The sequence below is a fragment of the Lontra canadensis genome, unplaced genomic scaffold (genome assembly GCF_010015895.1).
Source record: "Lontra canadensis isolate GAN:19392208 unplaced genomic scaffold, GSC_riverotter_1.0 scaffold17, whole genome shotgun sequence".
In the NCBI taxonomy this organism is placed as follows: domain Eukaryota; kingdom Metazoa; phylum Chordata; class Mammalia; order Carnivora; family Mustelidae; genus Lontra; species Lontra canadensis.
In genome coordinates, this window is record NW_022631011.1 from 1,784,161 (window position 1) to 1,804,617 (window position 20,457).

General features: G+C 39.0%; 1 protein-coding gene across 3 annotated transcripts; it reads right to left on the bottom strand.

The window, feature by feature from the left end:
* Nucleotides 1-306: 306 nt before the first annotated feature.
* On the bottom strand, nucleotides 307-18,818 carry HAUS1 (HAUS augmin like complex subunit 1). 3 transcript variants are annotated; one of them, XM_032859487.1, is made up of 10 exons: nucleotides 18,707-18,818; nucleotides 17,741-17,954; nucleotides 12,723-12,858; nucleotides 11,346-11,480; nucleotides 9,689-9,812; nucleotides 8,820-8,885; nucleotides 7,139-7,210; nucleotides 6,853-6,900; nucleotides 4,980-5,040; nucleotides 307-639 (listed from the first exon to the last, which is right to left on the bottom strand). In XM_032859487.1, exons 1-9 carry the CDS (start codon nucleotides 18,734-18,736, stop codon nucleotides 4,990-4,992), a joined length of 876 nt encoding a protein of 291 aa, XP_032715378.1. In that variant the 5' UTR covers nucleotides 18,737-18,818; the 3' UTR covers nucleotides 307-639; nucleotides 4,980-4,989. The 3 variants fall into 3 exon arrangements, with proteins under 3 accessions (XP_032715378.1, XP_032715377.1, XP_032715379.1); XM_032859486.1 differs by lacking the exon at nucleotides 307-639 and having other exon boundaries at nucleotides 4,447-5,040; XM_032859488.1 differs by lacking the exon at nucleotides 307-639 and having other exon boundaries at nucleotides 4,447-5,040; nucleotides 17,780-17,954; nucleotides 18,707-18,817.
* Between the last annotated feature and the right edge of the window lie 1,639 nt (nucleotides 18,819-20,457).

Here is a 20,457-nt window from a genome sequence, read left to right on the forward strand (position 1 = left end):
GAAGATTTTATTTATTTATTTGAGATGCACAGAGTGAGAGAGAGAGAGAGCGCGAGCAGAGGGTATAGGCAGAGGGAGAGGGACAAGCAGACTCCCCACTGAGCAAGGAGCCTGATGTGGGACTCGATCCCAAGACCCTGGAATCATGCATGACCTGAGCCGAAGGCAGACATTTAACCGACTGAGCCACCCAGGCATCCCAACATTTTTACAATCTTATTGACTATATTCCTTATGCTGCACTTTCCACCTCTGCGGCTTACTTATCTCATAACTGGAAGTTTGTATGTCTTTAATTCCCTGTATCTACTTCACCCATCCCCCCACCCATGAAGCACATTATTCAGACAAATGGAGAAATTTGAGTAGGGACTATATATTAGGTAGTAATATTTTATCAATGTTAAATTTCCTGAATTTGACCATTTTTCTGTGATTACCTAAGAATGTCTCCGTACTTAAGAGATCAATGCACTACAATTTTGGGGTAAAGCAGTGGTTCTCTACAGATAAACATGCAGTCCAGGAGTCAGAATTAGAGACAAAAAAAACCCAAGAGGCTCCTTCTCACACACTACCCCCCAAGCCCCATCCATATGGGTATATTTGATGTTTCCAGAAAATATGCAGGTTAGAGACCTAGAAATGGAATTAGAACAAAAGGTTTAATTCTGTATTTGCTTGCCCACATCCCACATCCACTTCCAGGGATGGATGCTCACGTCACTAACTTCATCTGCAAATAGAAACAGCTGTACGTCTTTTTTAATCTGCATACCTTTCCTTCCAACAGCTTTATTTACCATACTGTTCACCCATTTCAAGTATATAATTTGGGGTGCTTGGGTGGCTCAGTTGGTTAAGCGTCCTACTCTTGATAACAGCTCAGTCTTGATCTCAGGGTCATGAGTTCAAGCCCCACACTGAATGCCTCCACACTGGGCGTGGAGCCCACTTAAAAAATATATATATAATTCACTGGCTTTTGATATATTCAGACACGTGCAACCATTACCTTAAGAGGAGCTCTGTACCGTTTAGTTATCACTCCATATTTCTCAACCTCCCAGCCCTAAGCAGCATCAATTTGCTTTCTGTCTCTCTATATTTCTGGAAGTTCATGTGAATGGAATCCTATAACATATGGTCTTTCCCACTGGCTTCTTTCACTTAGCATAATGATTACAGGGTTCATCCATGGTGTAGCATGGATCAGTAGTTCCCCCCTTTTTATGGATGAGTACTACTCCATTGTAGGGATATACCCCATTTTGTTTGTCCACTCATCTGGTGGTGGGCATCTGAATACTCCTAATGTAAACAGTCACATGCAAGTTCTTGTGTGGATGCGTATTTTCATTTCTCTTGGGTACATACCTGGGAGTTGAACTGTTGGGTCATAAAGTAACTTTCTATTAATTATTTGAGATCTTGACAAACTGGTTTTTGAAACAACTGTACCATTTTATTCCTACCATTAGTGTATGAGGATTCCAATTTGTCCACATCTTCACCAGCACTTGTTACTATTTCTTTTTTATTTTAGCCACCTTAGTGAGGATGAGATAGCATCTCATTGTGGTTTCGATGTTCATTTCCCTGATAACTGATGATGTCAAGCATCTTTTCATTGCTTATTTGGGCATCTGTACATTTTCACTGGAGAAATGTCTATTCAAATCACTTACTCATTTGTTAATTGGGTTGTTTGCTTTTTATTAAGTTGCAAGAATTTTTACAGATTCTGGGTATAAGTCCCTTATCAGATATGTGATTTGCAAGTATTTCCCCCCATTTTGTGGATTGTCTATTCATTTTTTTTTTAAAGATTTTATTTTAAAGTAATCTCTACACCCAAGGTGGGACTCGAACCTACAATTGCGAGATCAAGAGTTGCATGCTCCATCTACTGAGCCAGCTGGGCACCCCCTATTCATTTCCTTAATGGTGTCTTTTGAAACACAAACGTTTTTCATTTTCATAAAGTCCTGTTTATCTGTCTTCATGCAGTAAGCTGGGGCAGACAGAGGGCTCACCTTGTTTTTTTCTCTTATGAATTAATGTCTGTGCTTGTTATTCAATGTCTGAAGACTATAGTTTCCTTTTTCTTTAAGTTTTTTTTTTTTAATTCATTTGAGAGAGAGACAGAGAGACCACAAGCAGGGGGAGAGGCAGAGGGAAAGGGAGAAGCAGGCTCCCCACTGAGTTGGGAGCCAGATGTGGGGCTTGATCCCAGGACCGGAGATCATGACATGAGCTGAAGGCAAAGGCTTTAACCCACTGAGCCACCCAGGCGCCCATGCCTGCTTCTAAATATTTTCTAATTTATATTGTTATTTGATTTATAGGCTATGTAGAGTATATTTCTTAAATACCAAACATAAAACTTTTTAGTTATTTATTTTTATCTAATTGCATTGTGATGAGAGAATATGCTGTATATGATTTCAGAGCTCTTGTAGTGGTTGAGATTTCTTTTCCTGCCCACTATTTGGACATTTTTGTTTCCCCTAGGTAAGCTCGATGCCCAGTGTGGGGCTTGAACTCATCACCCTGAGATAAGGAGTCACATGCTCTACTGACTGAGTCAACCAGGCACCCCTTGGCAATTTTTGTAAATGTTCTGGATGCACCTAAAAAGAACATGTATCCAGGGGCAGCTGGGTATAAGCTTCTTTATATGTCCATTGGATCAAGTTTGCTAATTGTGCTGTTTCAATATTCCGTATCCTTGCTAATTTTTTCCTGCCTGTTCTACCAATTACTAACAGAAGTATGTAATGTATCATATTTGTGGATCCATCTATCCTTACTTTTAAGATATTTCTCCCATGTATGGCATACACTTAGAGGTTTTTTTTTTTAAAAAAAAAACCTATTTTTTTCTATCTTTACCTTTTAACTAAAACATTTTCTCACTTACATTTAATATAATTACTTTCTATAAAATTATGCTGGTACCAAGTTTCTTTGGTTCTTACAGAGCACATTTTTTTGCTCTCTCTTATTTTTGACATCAATTTCACAAGCTACTTTTATCAATCAGCTACTGCAGCTAACAACCAGTCCTAAACTTAAAATAAGCTTCAAACAATCACTTATTTCTCATGATATTACAGGTTGACTTTGTGGGCTTCTGGCCTCGGCCAGCTTGTTTGATCTCTGCAGTTGCTGGTGGCTTGGCCAGGGCCAGATCATCTAAGAAGGCTTTGTTCACATTGCTGGCAATTGGCAGCCTTCTTGGTCTTGGGTGGAGGCAGGGCTCAGCTGGAATTATTTGTTTCTGCTCCATGTAGTTTCTCATCCTCAACAGTCCAAGTTTCTATACATAGACGTTTCAGAATTCCAGAGCAATAAGACAGGGCAAGCTCTGATGCACAACTTTTAATCCTCTGCTTTTGTTACATTTGCTATTGTCTCATTGGCCAAAACAAATCATAAGGCCAACTCAGAAAGAAGAGATCGAGATACAGACTTCATCTCTCTCTCTCTCTCTTTTTTTTTAAGATTTTATTTATTTATTTGACAGAGAGGGAGATCATAAGTAGGCAGAAACAGGCAGAGAGAGGGGGGAAGAAGGCTCCCTGATGAGCAGAGAGCCCAATTCGGGGCTCGATCCCAGGACTCTGGGATCATGACTTGAGCTGAAGGCAGAGGCTTAACCCACTGAGCCACCTAGGCACCCCCAGACTTTGTCTCTTGCTAGGAGAAGTGGCAAAATCACAATATAAAGGATGAGTATACAGGGACAAGAGGAATTACTGTGGTCATTTCTACAATCAGCCTAAGAAGCCGCCTTACCAAAAACACTGGAATTACGTCCAAAGACAAATGACAAGCTTGAAAAAATATTTACAGTGCAAATCACAAAAGATTAATTTAGCTAATACACAAGGAGCTTCTATATATTGTTAAGCTAAAGACCAAATTGTAATACCTAAATGACTAAATGGTATGGACAATTTCCAAAAAGGGAAATACAAATGTCTCTTGTATTTTGTATCTCCATATATTTGTGGGAAAGGAGAGGGAAATTTTTAAGGCCATTTAGATAATCTTTAAAAAACCGATGGCAAAAAAATAAAACGAAGCAAAACTAACAGCTTTTTTTTTCTTTTTTTTTAACTGATTACTCCTTAATCACATGGTTCAAAATTTTTTAAAGTACAAAAAGGAAAAAAAGTACAAAAAGGAACACAGTGAACATGGTGAAACACAGTGAAGATAGTGAATTTTCCCTACACCACATTTGTGAAGTCCTTTGATTTTTACTTCTTAAAGATTTTACCACACAGGAATTTTTGATATTTCCAAATTTTCAAATATTTCTATCATTTCATTTATGGCTCCTGGGTTGGGGACCCATTTTACTGACTGTATGATTATTTAAGAGTCAAAACATTAAAGCTTCTTCATGGTTCCTCTCACTATCTTTTTTTTTTTTTTTTAACATTTAAGTCTTTGATCTTTGGGATTATCCTGACATAAGGTGTGAAGTAAGGATCTAGCACCATGTGTTGAATTATCCATCTCTCCGCTACTGATTTAAAAGGTCATCCCTTTCATAAACTAAATTCCTGCATATATTAACATTTGGAGGTAGGCAGGTGAGCTGATCAGAAGGAAATGACAGCAGAACCCTGGAGGGAGGAGTGGGAGAAACATAACTGAGTTGCAGAACTCTTCTCTTCACTAACAAACCTCATGAGCGACGACATGACAAATGTGGTAATGTTCACCAAAGAGACCCAGCGAGGGACACTTAACTGCCAGCAACATAGAGAACCCACAATGCTTTTTAATATGAAAACTATGTATTTGGGTACAGAAATGCAATATATAACCAGAAACCACTGTTCATCAACAGTGACGTTATTATCTCATCTAAGAACACAGGAGTTGACTTATTAAGGAAGGCCAAGAGAAAACATTTTTTCAAGTCCTAGTCAATGTATTCTGTGAGGGAAGACGAAGCTTACTTGACTCTGGTCACAGTTCCATCATGTCTACTTTCTTTGTAAGTTCAGCTTCAATGGTATCCTACAGGAAGAAAGAAACACCATAAATTCTATAAATAAGAACATAAAACAGGTGCTCGAACTCCTAGTGTAATTTAAAGTAAGGGAAGCAAAAAAGAAAAACATTAAAACAGAATTTCAAGGGTGCCTGGGTGGCACAGTCAGTTATGTTGTCTGACACTTGATTTTGACTCAGATCATGATATCAGGCTTGTGGGATCAAGCCCCACATTGGGTTCCATGATCAGCATGGAGTCTGTATAAGACTCCCTCTCCCTCTCCCAACTGGCATGCTCTCTCTCTAAAATAAATAAGTAAATCTTAAAAAAATTTTTTTTAAAAATACCATTATAAATATTAAATATGCTTTTAGACATTTTTTACTTTTATATCTCCGCCTTCTCCTCCATAACCCTGAAAGCTTTCAGACTCCTGATTCTAATAAACATCTTGAGGGGAAAAACTCTTGAGAGAGATGAGTTGCTGTATCAGTGTAAAGATATATGGACCCATTTTTCTGACATCTACTGTTTGAACAAAGTACTTCCACAACTTCTCTCACATCACCTCTTTCCTACTCTCATTGCCACTTTCTCATTACTTCTCTCCAGTCAAAATAGGCCAACCAGTTTCTGCAATTTTCTCTCTCTCTCCTCCAATCTACACTTATACACTGATTCCAGAATAATTTTTCTTTTTTTCTTTTTTTTCCCCAGAATAATCTTTCTAAAGAACTGTCCTAATCAAAAAGCATGGCTTTGGGCACCTGGATGGCTCAGTCATTAAGCGTCTGCCTTCGGCTCAAGTCATAATCATAGGGTCCTGGGATCAAGCCCTGCATCGGGCTCCCTGCTTAGCAGGAAGCCTCCTTCTCCCTCTCCAACTCCCCCTGCTTGTGTTTCCTCTCTTACTGTATCTCTCTCTCCCTGACAAATAAATAAATAAATAAATAAATAAATAAATCTTAAAAAAAAAAAACAAAAACAAAAACAAAAAATCCACATAGCTTTGATCACATTTCTCTTTAGCCTAGAAAATAAACACATAGCAATGTTCAGTGGTCCCCTAGAGCCTCCAAGTTCAACCTCTTTATATGTATGATCTTTTACATCATAAACCAATCAATCTTCTTTAGCCCTACCATCCTTGTATACCCCTAAGCATCTGGACTGCATCACTTGCCAAAGCTTAGACAAGTCCTCCATTTTTTTTTTTTAGCTCTTATACCTTTGTTAATTCTTTTGCCTAGAATATTCTATGTCTCTCGACACCCCCTTTTCCAGCCAGGAAAATCTATGCAAAAATTTAAAAGAGATAAAAAATCACTATGTATTTTTTATGGAAAGAAATACATATACATATCCAAAAAAGTATTTAAAAAATACATGATGGACCATGTGGCTGGCTCATTTGGGAGAGGATGTGACTATTGATCTCGGGGTCATGAGTTCAAGGCCCATATTGGGTGCTGAGCTGACTCAAAAAAAAAAAAAAAATTTTTTTTTTAAAAAGCATGGTAATGGGGCACCTGGGTGGCTCAGTAGTTTAAGCTTCTGCCTTCAGCTCAGGTCATGATCTCAGGGTCCTGGGATTGACCTCCGCATCGGGCTCTCTGCTCGGCCTCTCTGCCTACTGTGATCTCTCTATCAAATAAATTAAGAAAATCTTTTAAAAAAATAAATTAAAAAAGCATGGTAATGACACATAGCAACTTTGGAACTGTCGTTTACCTCTGAGTGGGAAGGAAAAAAGAAGAATGAAGGGAGCTTTAGTTCTATCAGCAGTTTTTTCTTTCTTTTTAAAAAATCAGAAGAAGAAAAATGGAACTACTTACTAATTCCCGCTTTGCTTCTTCAATTTTCACCTGAGCAAGGGACGGGTTCTTTTAAGAAAAATAAAACAAGAAGACGTTATACTGCATCACCCAGAACTCAAGGAGAAAAAGTGCAACAGTCTTTTTCAAAAGGCAAAAACCTTACAGAAGTGTATCCAGTTTACATACGATATTGAAATTTAGCAGACTCTAAACCCTTAAACATGGACCTAGTATTTTCATGATCATTTAGTACCCTTGGGGAAAGTTGGAGATTACTTTTTTTAAAATTCATAAAAATAATTACCGGCATTAAATCCAAATAGGACTCTAATTTTTTCTTCAAAGGTATAGTCTGTCGTTTTAGTTCTGCCAATTTCTGGGGGTGGAAAAAACATAAGAGTCACAGAGTGATAGAGATATTCATAATGCAACTAAACACCACTCATTTCTGAAATAAAACATAATAAAGCATTAACGTTAAGTTATTTTAAATAATGTATCAAATTGTACCTATAGGCCAAATGAGGTTCAAAGATATATGAATAACAAACTTACTTCCCATGGAATCAATCCTTATAAGATGCTTAAAAGAGAAAAGTTATACTCCCATTTACTAAAAATAGGATTTAAGTGGGGTGTCTGGCTGGCTTGGTCCATGGAGCACGCGACTCTTTATTTCAGGGTTGTAAGTTCAAGTCCTACATTGGACATAGGGACTACTTAAAAATAGAATCTTTTAAAAAAGAGAATAGAAGGGGTGCCTGGGTGGCTCAGTGGGTTAAAGCCTCTGCCTTTGGCTTGGGTCATGGTCCCGGGGTCCTGGGATAGAACCCCGAGTCGGGCTCTCTGCTCAGTGGGGAGCCTGCTTCCCTTCCTCTCTCTCTGCCTGCCTGCGATCTCTGTCTGCCAAATAAATAAATAAATAATCTAAAAAAAAAAAAAAAAGAGAGAGAGAATAGGGAAAAAAAAATAAGAGAATAGGGGCACCTGGGTGGCTCAATTGGATAAGCATAAACTCTTAGTTTTGGCTCAGGTCATGATCTCAGGGTCCTGGGATGGAGCCCACACCAGGCTCTGCACTCAGTGCACTCTGCTTGTCCTTCTCTCTCTCTCTTTCTCTCTCTGTAGTGGTCCCGCTCTCTCTCCTCTCTCTCCCTCAAATAAATAAATACAATCTTTAAAAAAAGAGAATAGGTTCTAAGTATGCTGTCTAGGAGAACAGGAATCATAATGTAAGGGAGCAGTTAGGATCTTAAATGTGTACTGATAAACTGTCAACCTTAGATTCCAAAAATCAAAGAGTAAAAAATCATAAGAATAAAATAATAATTGGGATGCGTGGGTGGCTCAGTCTGTTAATCGTCTGCCTTTGGCTCAGGTCGTGATCCCAGGGTCCTAGGATCGAGTCCCACATCAGGCTCCTTGCTCAGAGGGAAGCTGCTTCTCCCTCTGCTTGCTACTCACTCTGTTCATGCTCTCTCCACCCCCCTCAACCTCTCTGACAAATAAATAAATAAATCTTAAAAAAAAGAATAAAAGAATAGTAACAAAATAAAACCTCCTCTTTCTCCCTCTTCCCACAAAAATAAAGGAGACACTTATACAACCTAAAAACCTAGGATTGCATCCAATAGGAGTTTTCAGGCCTGCATTTTCACTTTTACTGTAAATGGAAAAAGAAGAAGAGGACCTAGATGGTTAGTATATAATCCCTCAATAAATATATTTTATAAACAAATCAATAACATATAACCAACTCTAGCAAAGAGTTTCTAGCATATAGTAATATATAAAGGAAACCAAACAAATGTGAGGATAGTTACAGCTAACCAAGGAATAAAGGTATAAATGCTGGTGAACGTAAACTACAGAAGTGAAGAAAAACAGGTCAATAGTGAACAAAGCTCTGTACCAAGAAACAAATGAAAAAGCAGACTGTGCACTAAGATTTTAAAGAGAGCTAAATTGGGTTACAATGAGCTCACCTCTGAAAGTGCTACTAGGGACTGATGAGACAGTGAAGCATCCATGCCTCTGGATGAAAGTTGCTCCTATAATTCCAAAAAAGGGAGTTCGGTTAAAAACAGTACTTTGAGGGGTGACTAGGTGGGTCAGTGGGTTAGGCCTCTGCCTTCGGCTCGGGTCATGATCTCAGTGTCCTGGGATCGAGCCCCACAACGGGCTCTCTGCTGAGCAGGGAGCCTGCTTCCCTTCCTCTCTCTCTCTGCCTACTTGTGATCTCTGTCTGTCAAATAAATAAATAAAATCTTTAAAACAAACAAACCAAAAAAACAGTATTTTGAAAGTGACCATCATGAACATATTTTCAATATACAACACAGTAACAAGAAGCTACAAGTCATAGATGGAAAACCACACATGCATCTAAGCACTTTTATGCAGCGTGTGGATCATTTCAAACAGTCACAGAGCTGCCACAAAATGGGTGCACTGCTAAGAGTCTGGGCTCCGGGGTCTGGCTGCCTGCACTTGAATCTGGATCTGCGGCTAAGCAGCTACGTGACTTTGGGCAAGTTACCCATCTTCTCCATAGTTCCCTTATCTGGAAAAGGTAGGAATAATATTGCCTAGATGTGAGGGTGAAGGTCAACAAGAAGTTTGAAAAGAATTAAATAGGGGCACCTGGGTGGCTTAGTTGGTTAAGCATCTGCCTTCAGCTCAGGTCATGATCCCAGGGTCCCAGGATTGAGCCTCCCACTGGGCTCCGAACTCAGCAGGAAGTCTGCTTCTCCCTCTGACCTTCCCCCTTCTCATGCTCTCTCTCTCAAATGGATAAGTAAAATTAAAAAAAAAAAAAAAGAAGAACTAAATGTATTTAGTCCTTTGTACAAACCTCTGCAGTTCTGATTCCAAATCTGAACTCCTCTGACTTTGCTTTGAGGAAGTCCATGTTCTGAAGACGATTGTCAACTTTGGCCCTTTCCGTAGACAGATGAAACTCAGCCTTCTTTAGATCCCTTTAAAAAGTAAGGTTGAAAACATTCTCTTCTCTTCGGTGGAATTATAAAAAACAAGCTACTACTTTTGGGATTTGACTCTGGATTAGCCAAAAGTTGGTAATACACTTGCTAGATTTTCTACTATATACTTTATATATATATTTATTTATTTATTTTTAAAGATTTTATTTATTTACTTGACAGAGAGACAGTAAGAGAAGGAACACAAGTAGGAGGAGTGGCGGAATGAGAGAGGGAGAAGTAGGCTTCCCGCTGAGCACAGAGCCCGATGTGGGGTTCGATCCCAGGACTCTGGGATCACAACCTGGGCCGAATGCAGGCGCTTAATGACTGAACCACCCAGGCACCCCTCTACCATATACTTTATATTGCAGACTAGCTACCATTTTTTCTTCCAGGTCATCTCCGCCATGCTGCCACCTGGAATTTTTCTCAAGGAATACTAAGTAATTTTAAGATTAATCTGGCCAATTATTCTTGGAGAAAGTAAACCTGCTGTTTGAAGAAATGATTTAATATATCCAAGCCAACTTGAATTATGGAGGTCCCAAAGTCCTCTTTCCTAAATGTGACACGATAGAGTGCCTTGCACCTACATACTCAATATTTGTTAAGGAAATTTACACACCACCAAATTACTTGTGCATATCCACATTCCTGATCTAGAGCATGTAATCTCTGGGGCAACAGGGACCTAAAGAAGGTCCAGAGCATCAAAAGGGATATCAGAGCTCTAGGGGTGTCTGACTCTTGATTTTGGCTGGGGTCATGATCTTAGGGTTGTGAGATCAAGCCCTGAGACAGGCTCTGTGCTCAGCGGGGAGTCTGCTTGAGATTCTCTCTCTGTAACTCTCCCTGTCCCCATCCCCTACTTGCACACACACACACACACACATTCTCTCTCTCCCTAAAATAAATAAATAAATAAATATTTAAAAAAAAAAAAAAAAGGAGGGATACCAGAGGTCTAATAAGAATGGGCAACAAATTATAATGTGACTTTACATTGCACCATAGCTTATAAGTAAAAAAAAAAAAAAAAAATTCATGTAAAATTCCCCAAATTATAAAACCTAGGCTATTTGTTGGGGCACCTGGGGGATGTAGTCAGTTAAGCATCCGACCTTTCACTTCCGCTCAGGTCATGATCTCTGGATGGATGGTTCGAGCCCTGCAAGGGGCTCCATGCTCAGTGGGGTGTCTGCTTAAGATTCTTTCTCCCTCTCCTCTGTCCCACTCTCGCAGACACTCTCTCACTCTCAAGTAAATAAATCTCAAAACAAACAAACAAAAACTAGGCCATTTGTAAAAGAGGTAAAAAATTGTATGAAGTAAAAGGTGAAAGTCTGTATCCAACCAACTCCTATCTACATCCAAGTCATTTTTTACTTAGAAAATCATTTATGGACCCCAGTTCCTAATGTGTTGTTTTAAATCATATCTGCCGCCCAAACTATATCTGATAATACCCTGTCACGGCTTTTATAATAAACATTGTCACAGCTTCCAACTCAATACTCAATTACTTACTCTCGTAGACATTTTTCTAACACTAAAGTTGCAGTTAGATTTTTTTCAAGTTTTGCCAGTTCAAGCTTGATTTCTTCATTTTTGGATTTGGTACGGAAAAGATCAGAGGTCAAGTCGTTCACTGCAGGGATAAAACTAAAAAAAAGAATCTGATCACATAAATGGACATTAAGGACAATAATGACAATTATTCCTCATTTCTAACGATGACTTTATCTCTATGTGGATTTTTCTGTCATCACACTTTTTCAAACCTCCATGCATTTTTTTTTTCTCTCTGCAGTTTTTTTAATATGCTGTTCCCATTGCCTGAAAAGCCTTTCTTCAGGCGAATTTCCGTTTGTCTTTCAAAACTCAAATAAGATTTACTCCCATTCTGGAACTCAGTACCCCTTTCTCTGTGCTACTTAGCTACAGCTGGTACATTCTTGTATTGTTACAGATGTCAAACTATGCTATAGTTTTACATACCCATCTCCCTTATTTGACCATGAGCAGAGGCTGTCCTTGCTGACAGTTATTAGCCTATGCTTCCCCAGTGCCTCTGTGTGTGTGTGTGTACACATCTATCTATAACTAACCATCTGTCTATATGAGTGTGTGTGTATCGCTATATTTATATGCCTAGCATATAACTGGTATTTGGTGTCTGCTGAATTGACTTAATTCAAGTTTAAATTTCTGCTCTAATACAGTCTTATATTCTTATACTTGAAACACTACTCTCTGAGCATATATATTAATTCCAAGTCCTCATATGGGCAATTAAGTAGAATAGCTAAACAGCTCTCTGATTACAACTTAGAGTGGTCGTCCTAGCTAAGACATGGCCACCAATGGTAATCATACAGACTTTGGTGTCAAGCTGGGTTGGAATCCCAGTTCTGCCATTTACTAGCTTGGACAAGTTATTTAACACACCTCTCCTGAGCTTTAGCTTCCTACTAGGGTTGTTGGAAAGAATATCATTATATAGGTGGGATGCCTATCACAAAGAATAAAGGTCCTTAACCTACTCTACCCAGTATAGTGGACATGACCAAAATTCACTATGCTCAATCAGATAATTTAACCTACTGCTTTTCTTATTGTTCACAGGGAGCAATGTAAGTGATACCTAATCCTTTTCCAAATATATATGTGTACCAACCTTCACAAACCTAATCTTAGAAGAAGAAAATTTAAACAACACCAAGTTTATCTGAATTAATTAAACATGTTCACTGGCAATGATAAGGAAGTATTAAGTAAATTCAATGTTTTTGCATTTATTGTTAATTTCCTCTACAGAATTACCCAGAGAAACAAAAAAAAAAATCCTTAGGTCAAGACATTAAAGTATATGATTACAGAAATTAAAATTGTCACAAGAATTACCTAGCTAGTGAGGTATCCTTTATTTCAAGGGCCACTGCACTGTCAGCCAAAGCATTCAGGTACCTAGAACCGGTGCTAGACAGATTGGCAGGGGAAAAATTCACACTCTCCATGAGAAGGATCTGAAGATGCTTGGCTGAAAAGATAGGAGAGTTCTATGGTGACTAAGATGTTTCTTTTATTTTAATTTTTAATAGCTTTATTGAAATCTTTTCACATATCATATAATCCACCCACCTAAAGTATACAATTTGATGATTTTTAGTACATTCACAGTGTTGTACACCCACCAATACAATTTTAGAGTATTTTCATCACCCCCAAACGTACCTCACATTTCTTAATCATCATATTCCAATTCCCTAACCCATGAAGCCCTAGCAACCACTAACCTACATTCTGTCTTTACTCATTTAATGTTTGGGAATATACCTAGGAGTAGAACTGCTAGTCATATGGTAACTATGTTTAACCATTTGAGGAATTACCAGACTGTTTTCTAAACCAACCATATGATTTTATAATCCCACTTTCAATTTCTCCATATTTTCACCAACAGTTATTATTAAGATTATTATTATTATTATTATTTTGTATCAAGGTCACTCACAGAACTTAGTAATGATCAATAAAATGATAACCCAAGATCTTTTTGACTATAGACCTCCTTGTAGGTGTGAAATGGAATTGTGGTTTTCATTTGCATTTCCCTGATGTCTAATAATGCTGGCTTCCTGGCCATTTTTATAACTGTTTGGGAGAAATGCATATTCACATTCCTAATTTTTTTATTGGGTTATTGATCTCTTTATTATTGAGTTGTAGGAGTTCTTTATATGTTATAAACACAAACCCTTATCAGATATGACTTGAAAATGTTTTCTCCCATTCTGTGGGCTGTCTTTTCATTTACTTGATGGTGTCCTTTGAGAACAAAAGTTTTTAACTTTGATGATGTCCAATTTATTTACTTTTTCTTTTGTTGCTTTTGTTTAGGGGAATGATAGTTAAGAAACCATTGCTAAATTCAAGGTCATAAAGATATACACTGATGTTGTCTTCTGAGTTTTAGGTTCAGCTCCCATCCTTAGATTTTTAATTCATTTGGAATTAATTCTTGCATAGAATTAATTAATTAAGCAGGGTCCAATTTCATTCTTATACATGTGACTATCCAGTTATCCCAGCACTAGTCATTGAAAAGCCTATTTTCTCCTCCACTGAATTGTCTTGTTACCCTTGTCAAAAATCAGGAGACCAGGATTAAGACTTCTAGCCTAACAGGGCAATGAGAGCTACATACCAGCCCGCACTGTGAGACAGGTGAAAATTGTAAAAAACAAAACAAGAAACCCAACCACATAAAAACAACAACAACAACAAAAACCAGAAGCAAAACACAATGATTTAAAGCCTGGGAAAATGGTTCTAAGGACAAACAGCAAATAAAGAAACATCTATTCTAGAAAATCCGTGAAAATTCCGTGAGGAAGGTGAGAGTTGTGGTATTTAAACCAAGACCACCCCCTCTTTCTCCCTCCCAGTTCAGTGAGGTGGAGACTCCACTCCAGACTACTGTAGTTAAGAACACAGGGATCTCCATGCCCCCTGCTCCCAGCCAGAGGGCTTTCTGTCCAGGAGGAACTGAATTTCAGTGTTCCTCATCCTGCCATCAGCTATTTGCTGAGACTGAGTCCTAGGTGAATATGGCTCAAAGGTGTGGGCTCTCTTCCTCCACCCAGCCACTGTTTTTGGAATGAAAGCTCTGCCTTGGGGGAGCTTCTACCCTACCCCACTGGCCCCTTTTTCCAGCTCATTCCACACCAGGAAAGGAAAGTCAGGAGGACCTAAGGCTGCTGTACTCCCTGTCCACCAAGCACTCAGCATCTACCCTGGCAGGGCCACTCAGAGAAAAGTTTGCTATTGTGTCTACCTCCAACTCGAGATTGTGGCTCAGAGATTTTTGGGCAGAGGAAGAAGCAAGACATAGAAGACATAATTCCCAGTATCTTCCCGAAGGAGCTGAATTCATTTGCAACAGAGCCTGGAGAAGTCCAAGCCTAAAGAGACTCTCAGGAACTGTGGAAGTTATAGTAAAAAGCAATGGGAGAAGAGTCAAGACACAGGTTAAACTGTAGGCTAGTTAGTTTGCACAGGAGAAGCAGAGAATAAGACATTTTCGAGGAACTGGCCTTAGGTCACAACAAATATCAAACACTGCCTTCTGATACCTTTAAGGGTGCCAGAATTTGATTGGAATAGCTTGAGGCTTATGCCCCACAGCATTATCGGACACAATAATGAGCTGTCAATTAGCAGAACTTCACAGTTAGACGTGGTCCATGAAAGAGAGGAAGACAGTCCTTCCAAAACCACTGACACCCCACAGTGACTGTGGGGTACTTAAGTCTGTGCCTTCCTGAGGACCAACATCACAGGCTTAACACCATCAAGGGTAAACAAACTTCATTAAAAACAATTAGCCATGGGGCGCCCGGGTGGCTCAGTGGGTTAAAGCCTCTGCCTTCGGCTCAGGTCATGATCCCAGGGTATTGGGATCGAGCCCCACATTGGGCTCTTTGCTCAGCAGGGAGCCTGCTTCCCCCTCTCTCTGTCTCTGCCTGCCTCTCTGCCTACTTGTGATCTCTGTCTGTGAAATAAATAAATAAAATCTTTAAAAAAAAAAAAATCAACCATTCACCTAAGTATAAAAAAAAAAAAAACAAAAAACAATTAGCCAGTCATTAAGCAAACAAGAAAACACCGACAACAAGTTTTGAGAGGCCAGGGTGTTGGGAGACTTGTACTCAGAGTTGCTACAATACATTATCTGAAATGTCCTGTTTCCATAAAAAATACATAGGAATGCAAAACAAGAAAGCATGACCCATGGTAAAAAGCAAGCAAAAGAAATTGCCTGTCAGAATGATCATATGTTGGATTTATCAGAAAAGACTTCAAAATAGCCATGCGAACAAGTTCACAGTACCAAAGGAAACCATGAGGAAAGAAGTAACAAAAGGTATGAGGACAATGTTGCATCAAATAGAGAATATCAAGAAGAAACAGAAATTGCTAAAAAAAAAAAAAATTAAAAGGAAATTCTAGAGTTGAAGAGTACAATGACTAAACTGAGAAGTTGACTAAAGAAAATGAACAATAGATTTGAAGTAGCAGAATACATAAGTGAACTTAAAATTAAAGCAATAGAGGGGCACCTGGGTGGCTCAGTGGGTTAAAGCCTCTGCCTTTGGCTAAGGTCATGATCCCAGGGTCCTGGGATCGAGCCCCGCATCGGGCTCTCTGCTCAGCGGGGAGCCTGCTTCCCCCTCTCTCTCTCTGTCTGCCTCTCTGCCTACTTGTGATCTCTGTCTGTCAAATAAATAAAAAAAAATTAAAAAAAATTTAAAGCAATAGAAACTATGGAAGCTGAAGAACAGAGAGGAAAAAAGTAAAAAAAAAAAAAAAGAGAGAGAGAGAGAGAGAGAGCACCTCAGAAATATGAGGAACACCATTAGGCACACCAACATATGTACAATGGGAGTCCAGAAGAAAGAAACAGAAAAAGAACAGTTAAAGAAATAATGCCTGAAACCTTACCATATTTGTTGAAAAACAATAATCTATACATCCAAGAAATAACTCAACAAAAAAACTCAACAACTCAACAAACCCAAGTGAAATAAATGCAAAGAGATCCACAAACACACATATCAAAATAAAAATGTTGAAGGAAAAGATAAGGAGACAATCTTGAGAACAGCAAAAGAAAAAGGATTTGTTATTTACAAGAAAATCCCAGTAAGATTAATAGTTGACTTCTCCGCAGAAACAATGAAGGCCAGAAAGCAATCGGGTAATATATTCAAAGTGTTCAAGAGAAAAACTATCAATGAAGAATCCTACATTTAGCAAAACTATCTTTCAAAAGTGAATGCAAAGGAAAGACTCCCAGATAGACAAAAGCAGAGAATTTGTTGTTAGCAGTCCTGACTTAGAAGAAATTCTAAAGGAAGTTCTGTGGGCTAAAAGCAAGTGACACCAAACAATAATTCAAATGTACACACAAAAAACAATGACTATCAGGAAAGGTGGCTACAGAATTGTAAAGAGCATATATGCATATTTTTTCTCCTGATTTAAAAAGCAATCACGGGGTGCCTGGGTGGCTCAGTGGGTTAAGCCTCTGCCTTCGGTTCAGGTCATGATCTCAGGTCCTGGGATCCATCGGGCTCTTTGCTCAGCGGGGAGCCTGCTTCCCCCGCCCCCTGCCTGCCTCTCTGCCCACTTGTGATCTCTGTCAAATAAATAAACAAAACCTAAAAAAAAGCAATTGCATAAAATAACATGTAAATAAAATATTGCTGCATCGTAGAAATATTATATGCTAAAAGTAGTGAACCAAAACAAAAAGTCAATTTTGCTGTATTTTTAAAAGAAAATTGGAAAAAAAGCCCATATGCAGTAGAATTACAATACAAACTGTACTATATTCAAAACATTGCATGTAGCACAGGCCACACACATTAAATACAGGGCAACTGTAGGTCTCACTTTTTTCCTCTTTTGTATATTCCAACACATAGAAAGGTTTTTGTCAATTCTTTTGTGTGTAGTTTGTATTACAAAAACAACACTTGAATGCACTTTCTCAAGACACATATGCACAGCAAAAAATTCTAGTGCAATCCCATGAACACATAGTGATGACATGATTTGTTCACGGCAGTTCATGGCTGCCACCTCGCATGTCCTGATGGCTCATTAAACTAAAGCATGGAGACAGGAAACAGATCAAGAAGATATGTAAGTGAAAATCCAAAAGCCTGTATGTCAGCCTAAGTTTAGACACATGTTTTTGGGGTTACTATTTGGTAGCAGAGTACAAGTAAAATTTACATTATAATGAAATAATGGCTTATTAAGTTCTATAATAACGGAGTGGGAGTCAAAGCAAAACAAAAAACAGTCTACACTAAATTAATTTTGTATTCTTGAGTGTTATAAAATGTAGTTACCTCGAGTTATCTCATTCAAAATTCTGTAATTAATCTCACCTTCGGATTCATATTCACTTGCTTTCTGTTTCAAGTCCTCTATTACCAAGGAGACATCCCTGTCCCGAACCCTGTTGCGCTCTGAAAGGTGATGTAAAATCTCCGTGGTCCGAGCGTTCACCTCATACTGTGGAATGGGGTGGTCTCCAAATATTTTTTTCAACCATGCAGCAACCTAACCATTAAAATAAAAATAAATATCATAAGCCTTGTTTGTTGTACTAGCATGAAGCAAATATGAGAAAGAAGTGATGAGAGGCAAACAAAACGTTCTCTGGAAATACTCTGGCAACGCACTGACTTCGCATTATAATTGTCTCTACGGAGATAGATACCATATGTCAGGAAACAAGTGAGCAAGCCCAATGAACAAAATCAGAAAACGACCCACCCTTTCCTAAAGCTACAAAGCAATATAAGCATACTAATTTGCATCACTCGGATGATTTTAAGCTCAGTATGAAGGTGCCAAAGCACTATTATACGCGCAAAGTTTGAAAAAAGAGTTGCTCTCAACAGACCAAAAGCCCCGCGGTACCCAGAGGCACCGAGAGTAGGGATGCAGAATAAGGAAGCAGGTCAGGTGTGAAAATCCTACTAGGAAGCGGCGGTGAACGGCGAAGCTTGGCTGGAAAGTGGGTTTGGATTCGCAAGTCCCACTCCAGTCTGCTGAGAGGCATCTCGTACCCAGGGGCTCCTCAACCGCTCTCCAAGTCTGAGTCCAAGGAAGGAGAGCCCGGGAAAGGAAGGGAAACGCCCTTTCCTGGGGGTCTAAGCAGATCGTGAACTTGGGTCTAAAAGATGGACCGGCAGAGTAGGAGAAGGAAAAAAAGTAAACAAGGTGCGCCTAGGAAATCCGCGGACGGGGAGAGTGTGTTAAAGATGCCGTCCCCAGAAGGCCACAAATCCCCGATCCCGCCCCGTCACCTGCGCCTCTTTCTCTTCCTGTGCTTCCATAGCCGCCGCTCCCGCCACTTCTCGAGGAGTTCCTCGCGGGAGAAGTTCACAGTTCGCCCTGAAGGCCCCGCCCACACACCGTTGGTTCCTCCCCCTTCTGGGCCCGGGATTTCTGGGAGTTGTAGTTTTTACTAGGACCGTGGGTCTCTGAGTCCTTGGGCAAGGAGGGTCCAAGGCTCCAAGACCGTGAGCTTGCCGCCTCGAGGGTCTCTCTGCTCTCCTTGGTATCTTTTCCTAGATGAGAAGGACAACCGTCCAGAACCAGGCTGGTTTTTTTTTCTTTCTTTCTTATATTTTTATTTCTGACTTGAACCACTTGTCTTAAAAAAATACCTTAAACTTGTTTTTTGGATAGCAGATATTTGTTTCTTCCACAAGGAATGCATTGACTTAAAATTTTTATTTTTACTCTAGCAATATGAGCTGCAGCAGTCTTACCTTATCCTTTAGTTTCCACTATGAAAAGGCTACATGTGCTGGAGACTGTTTTAAAATAGTTGACAGTTGGAGTGCCTGACTAGCTCAATCAGAAGAGTGGGACTTATGATCTGGGTTGTGAGTTCAAGTCCCTTTTGGGGTGTAGAGATTGCTTAAATAAATAAAACTTAAAGAAAAAAAAAAACAAAGAGTTGATGGCATCCAGCTGCTGGCCCTGTCACTGACACTCAACCATTCTTCATTCATTTCTTGCCTTCCCTAAGGTTCTCCCTCCATCACTGTAGTGTTAACTACAAGAGGTTCTCTGTAGACTGCAATGTATAGTTCTGTTTTCCTGTTTTAGTTTCATTCTTACAAGTACCCTGGAAAAATAGATGAACACATTATTCTACCTATTTTCACATTAAAAACCATGCACACATGGATTAAATGACTTGACCAAGACTAAGTAGTAGAGCTAGAGTCTGATCATAATGTTCTGGCTCTGTTTTATCTTTGAAGGCCAGTTAGACCACACTGCTGCCTGCAGCCTCCTGTAGTATACTGTGAAACGTCAGGAAAGGTAGCCCATGTACTCAATGGTGTGATATATGTGGTTTAATATCAAATTGTGGATCACTCTTAGCACTAAATATCTTTCTTCTAAGTCAGAAATTTCTTTATGATGAAATTTTTTTTCAAAAGAATTTTACTAACTAGCCAATACCATATTGTATGGTTTCCTTTTTTTTTTTAGTCAAATGTGTCTCTGCTCAGTAACCAAATTTCAATTAAGTTGGTACAGCCCCTGAGTATGGGGGGGAAAGTTATCTTTATGTCCTTTGTCCACTTTCATCACTACTAATTTCACAAAATACCCTTCCAACCTTTCTGTTTTTAGAAGCCAATATTTTTTTCTGTTAGCCTCCTCTTACCCATAAGGAGAAGGATACTCACCTTAAAAATGGAATAGAATATTAGAAAAGGGATTGCTGACCGTACATTCACAAGCTGTATTTTAGGACATGATCCTTTTAATCCCGATATTCATATGCTCCACCCAAATTAAGGTTTTGTCTGTAAACTAGATAAGACCACCCAATATTCCCTCCCCCGACAACAATTCTGTGCATATCATAAAAATCTCAGTATGGCAAAAATTCTGTGTGTGTATGGGTGGGGAAGTTCTGTTCCAATGTTAGTGTGTCAGTATAGAAGGTGTTTTTTATTTCATCCTTTCCGTTTTATTTTGTTTTTTAAAGATTTTATTTACTGGCAGAGAGAGAGCGTGTGCATGGGTACGA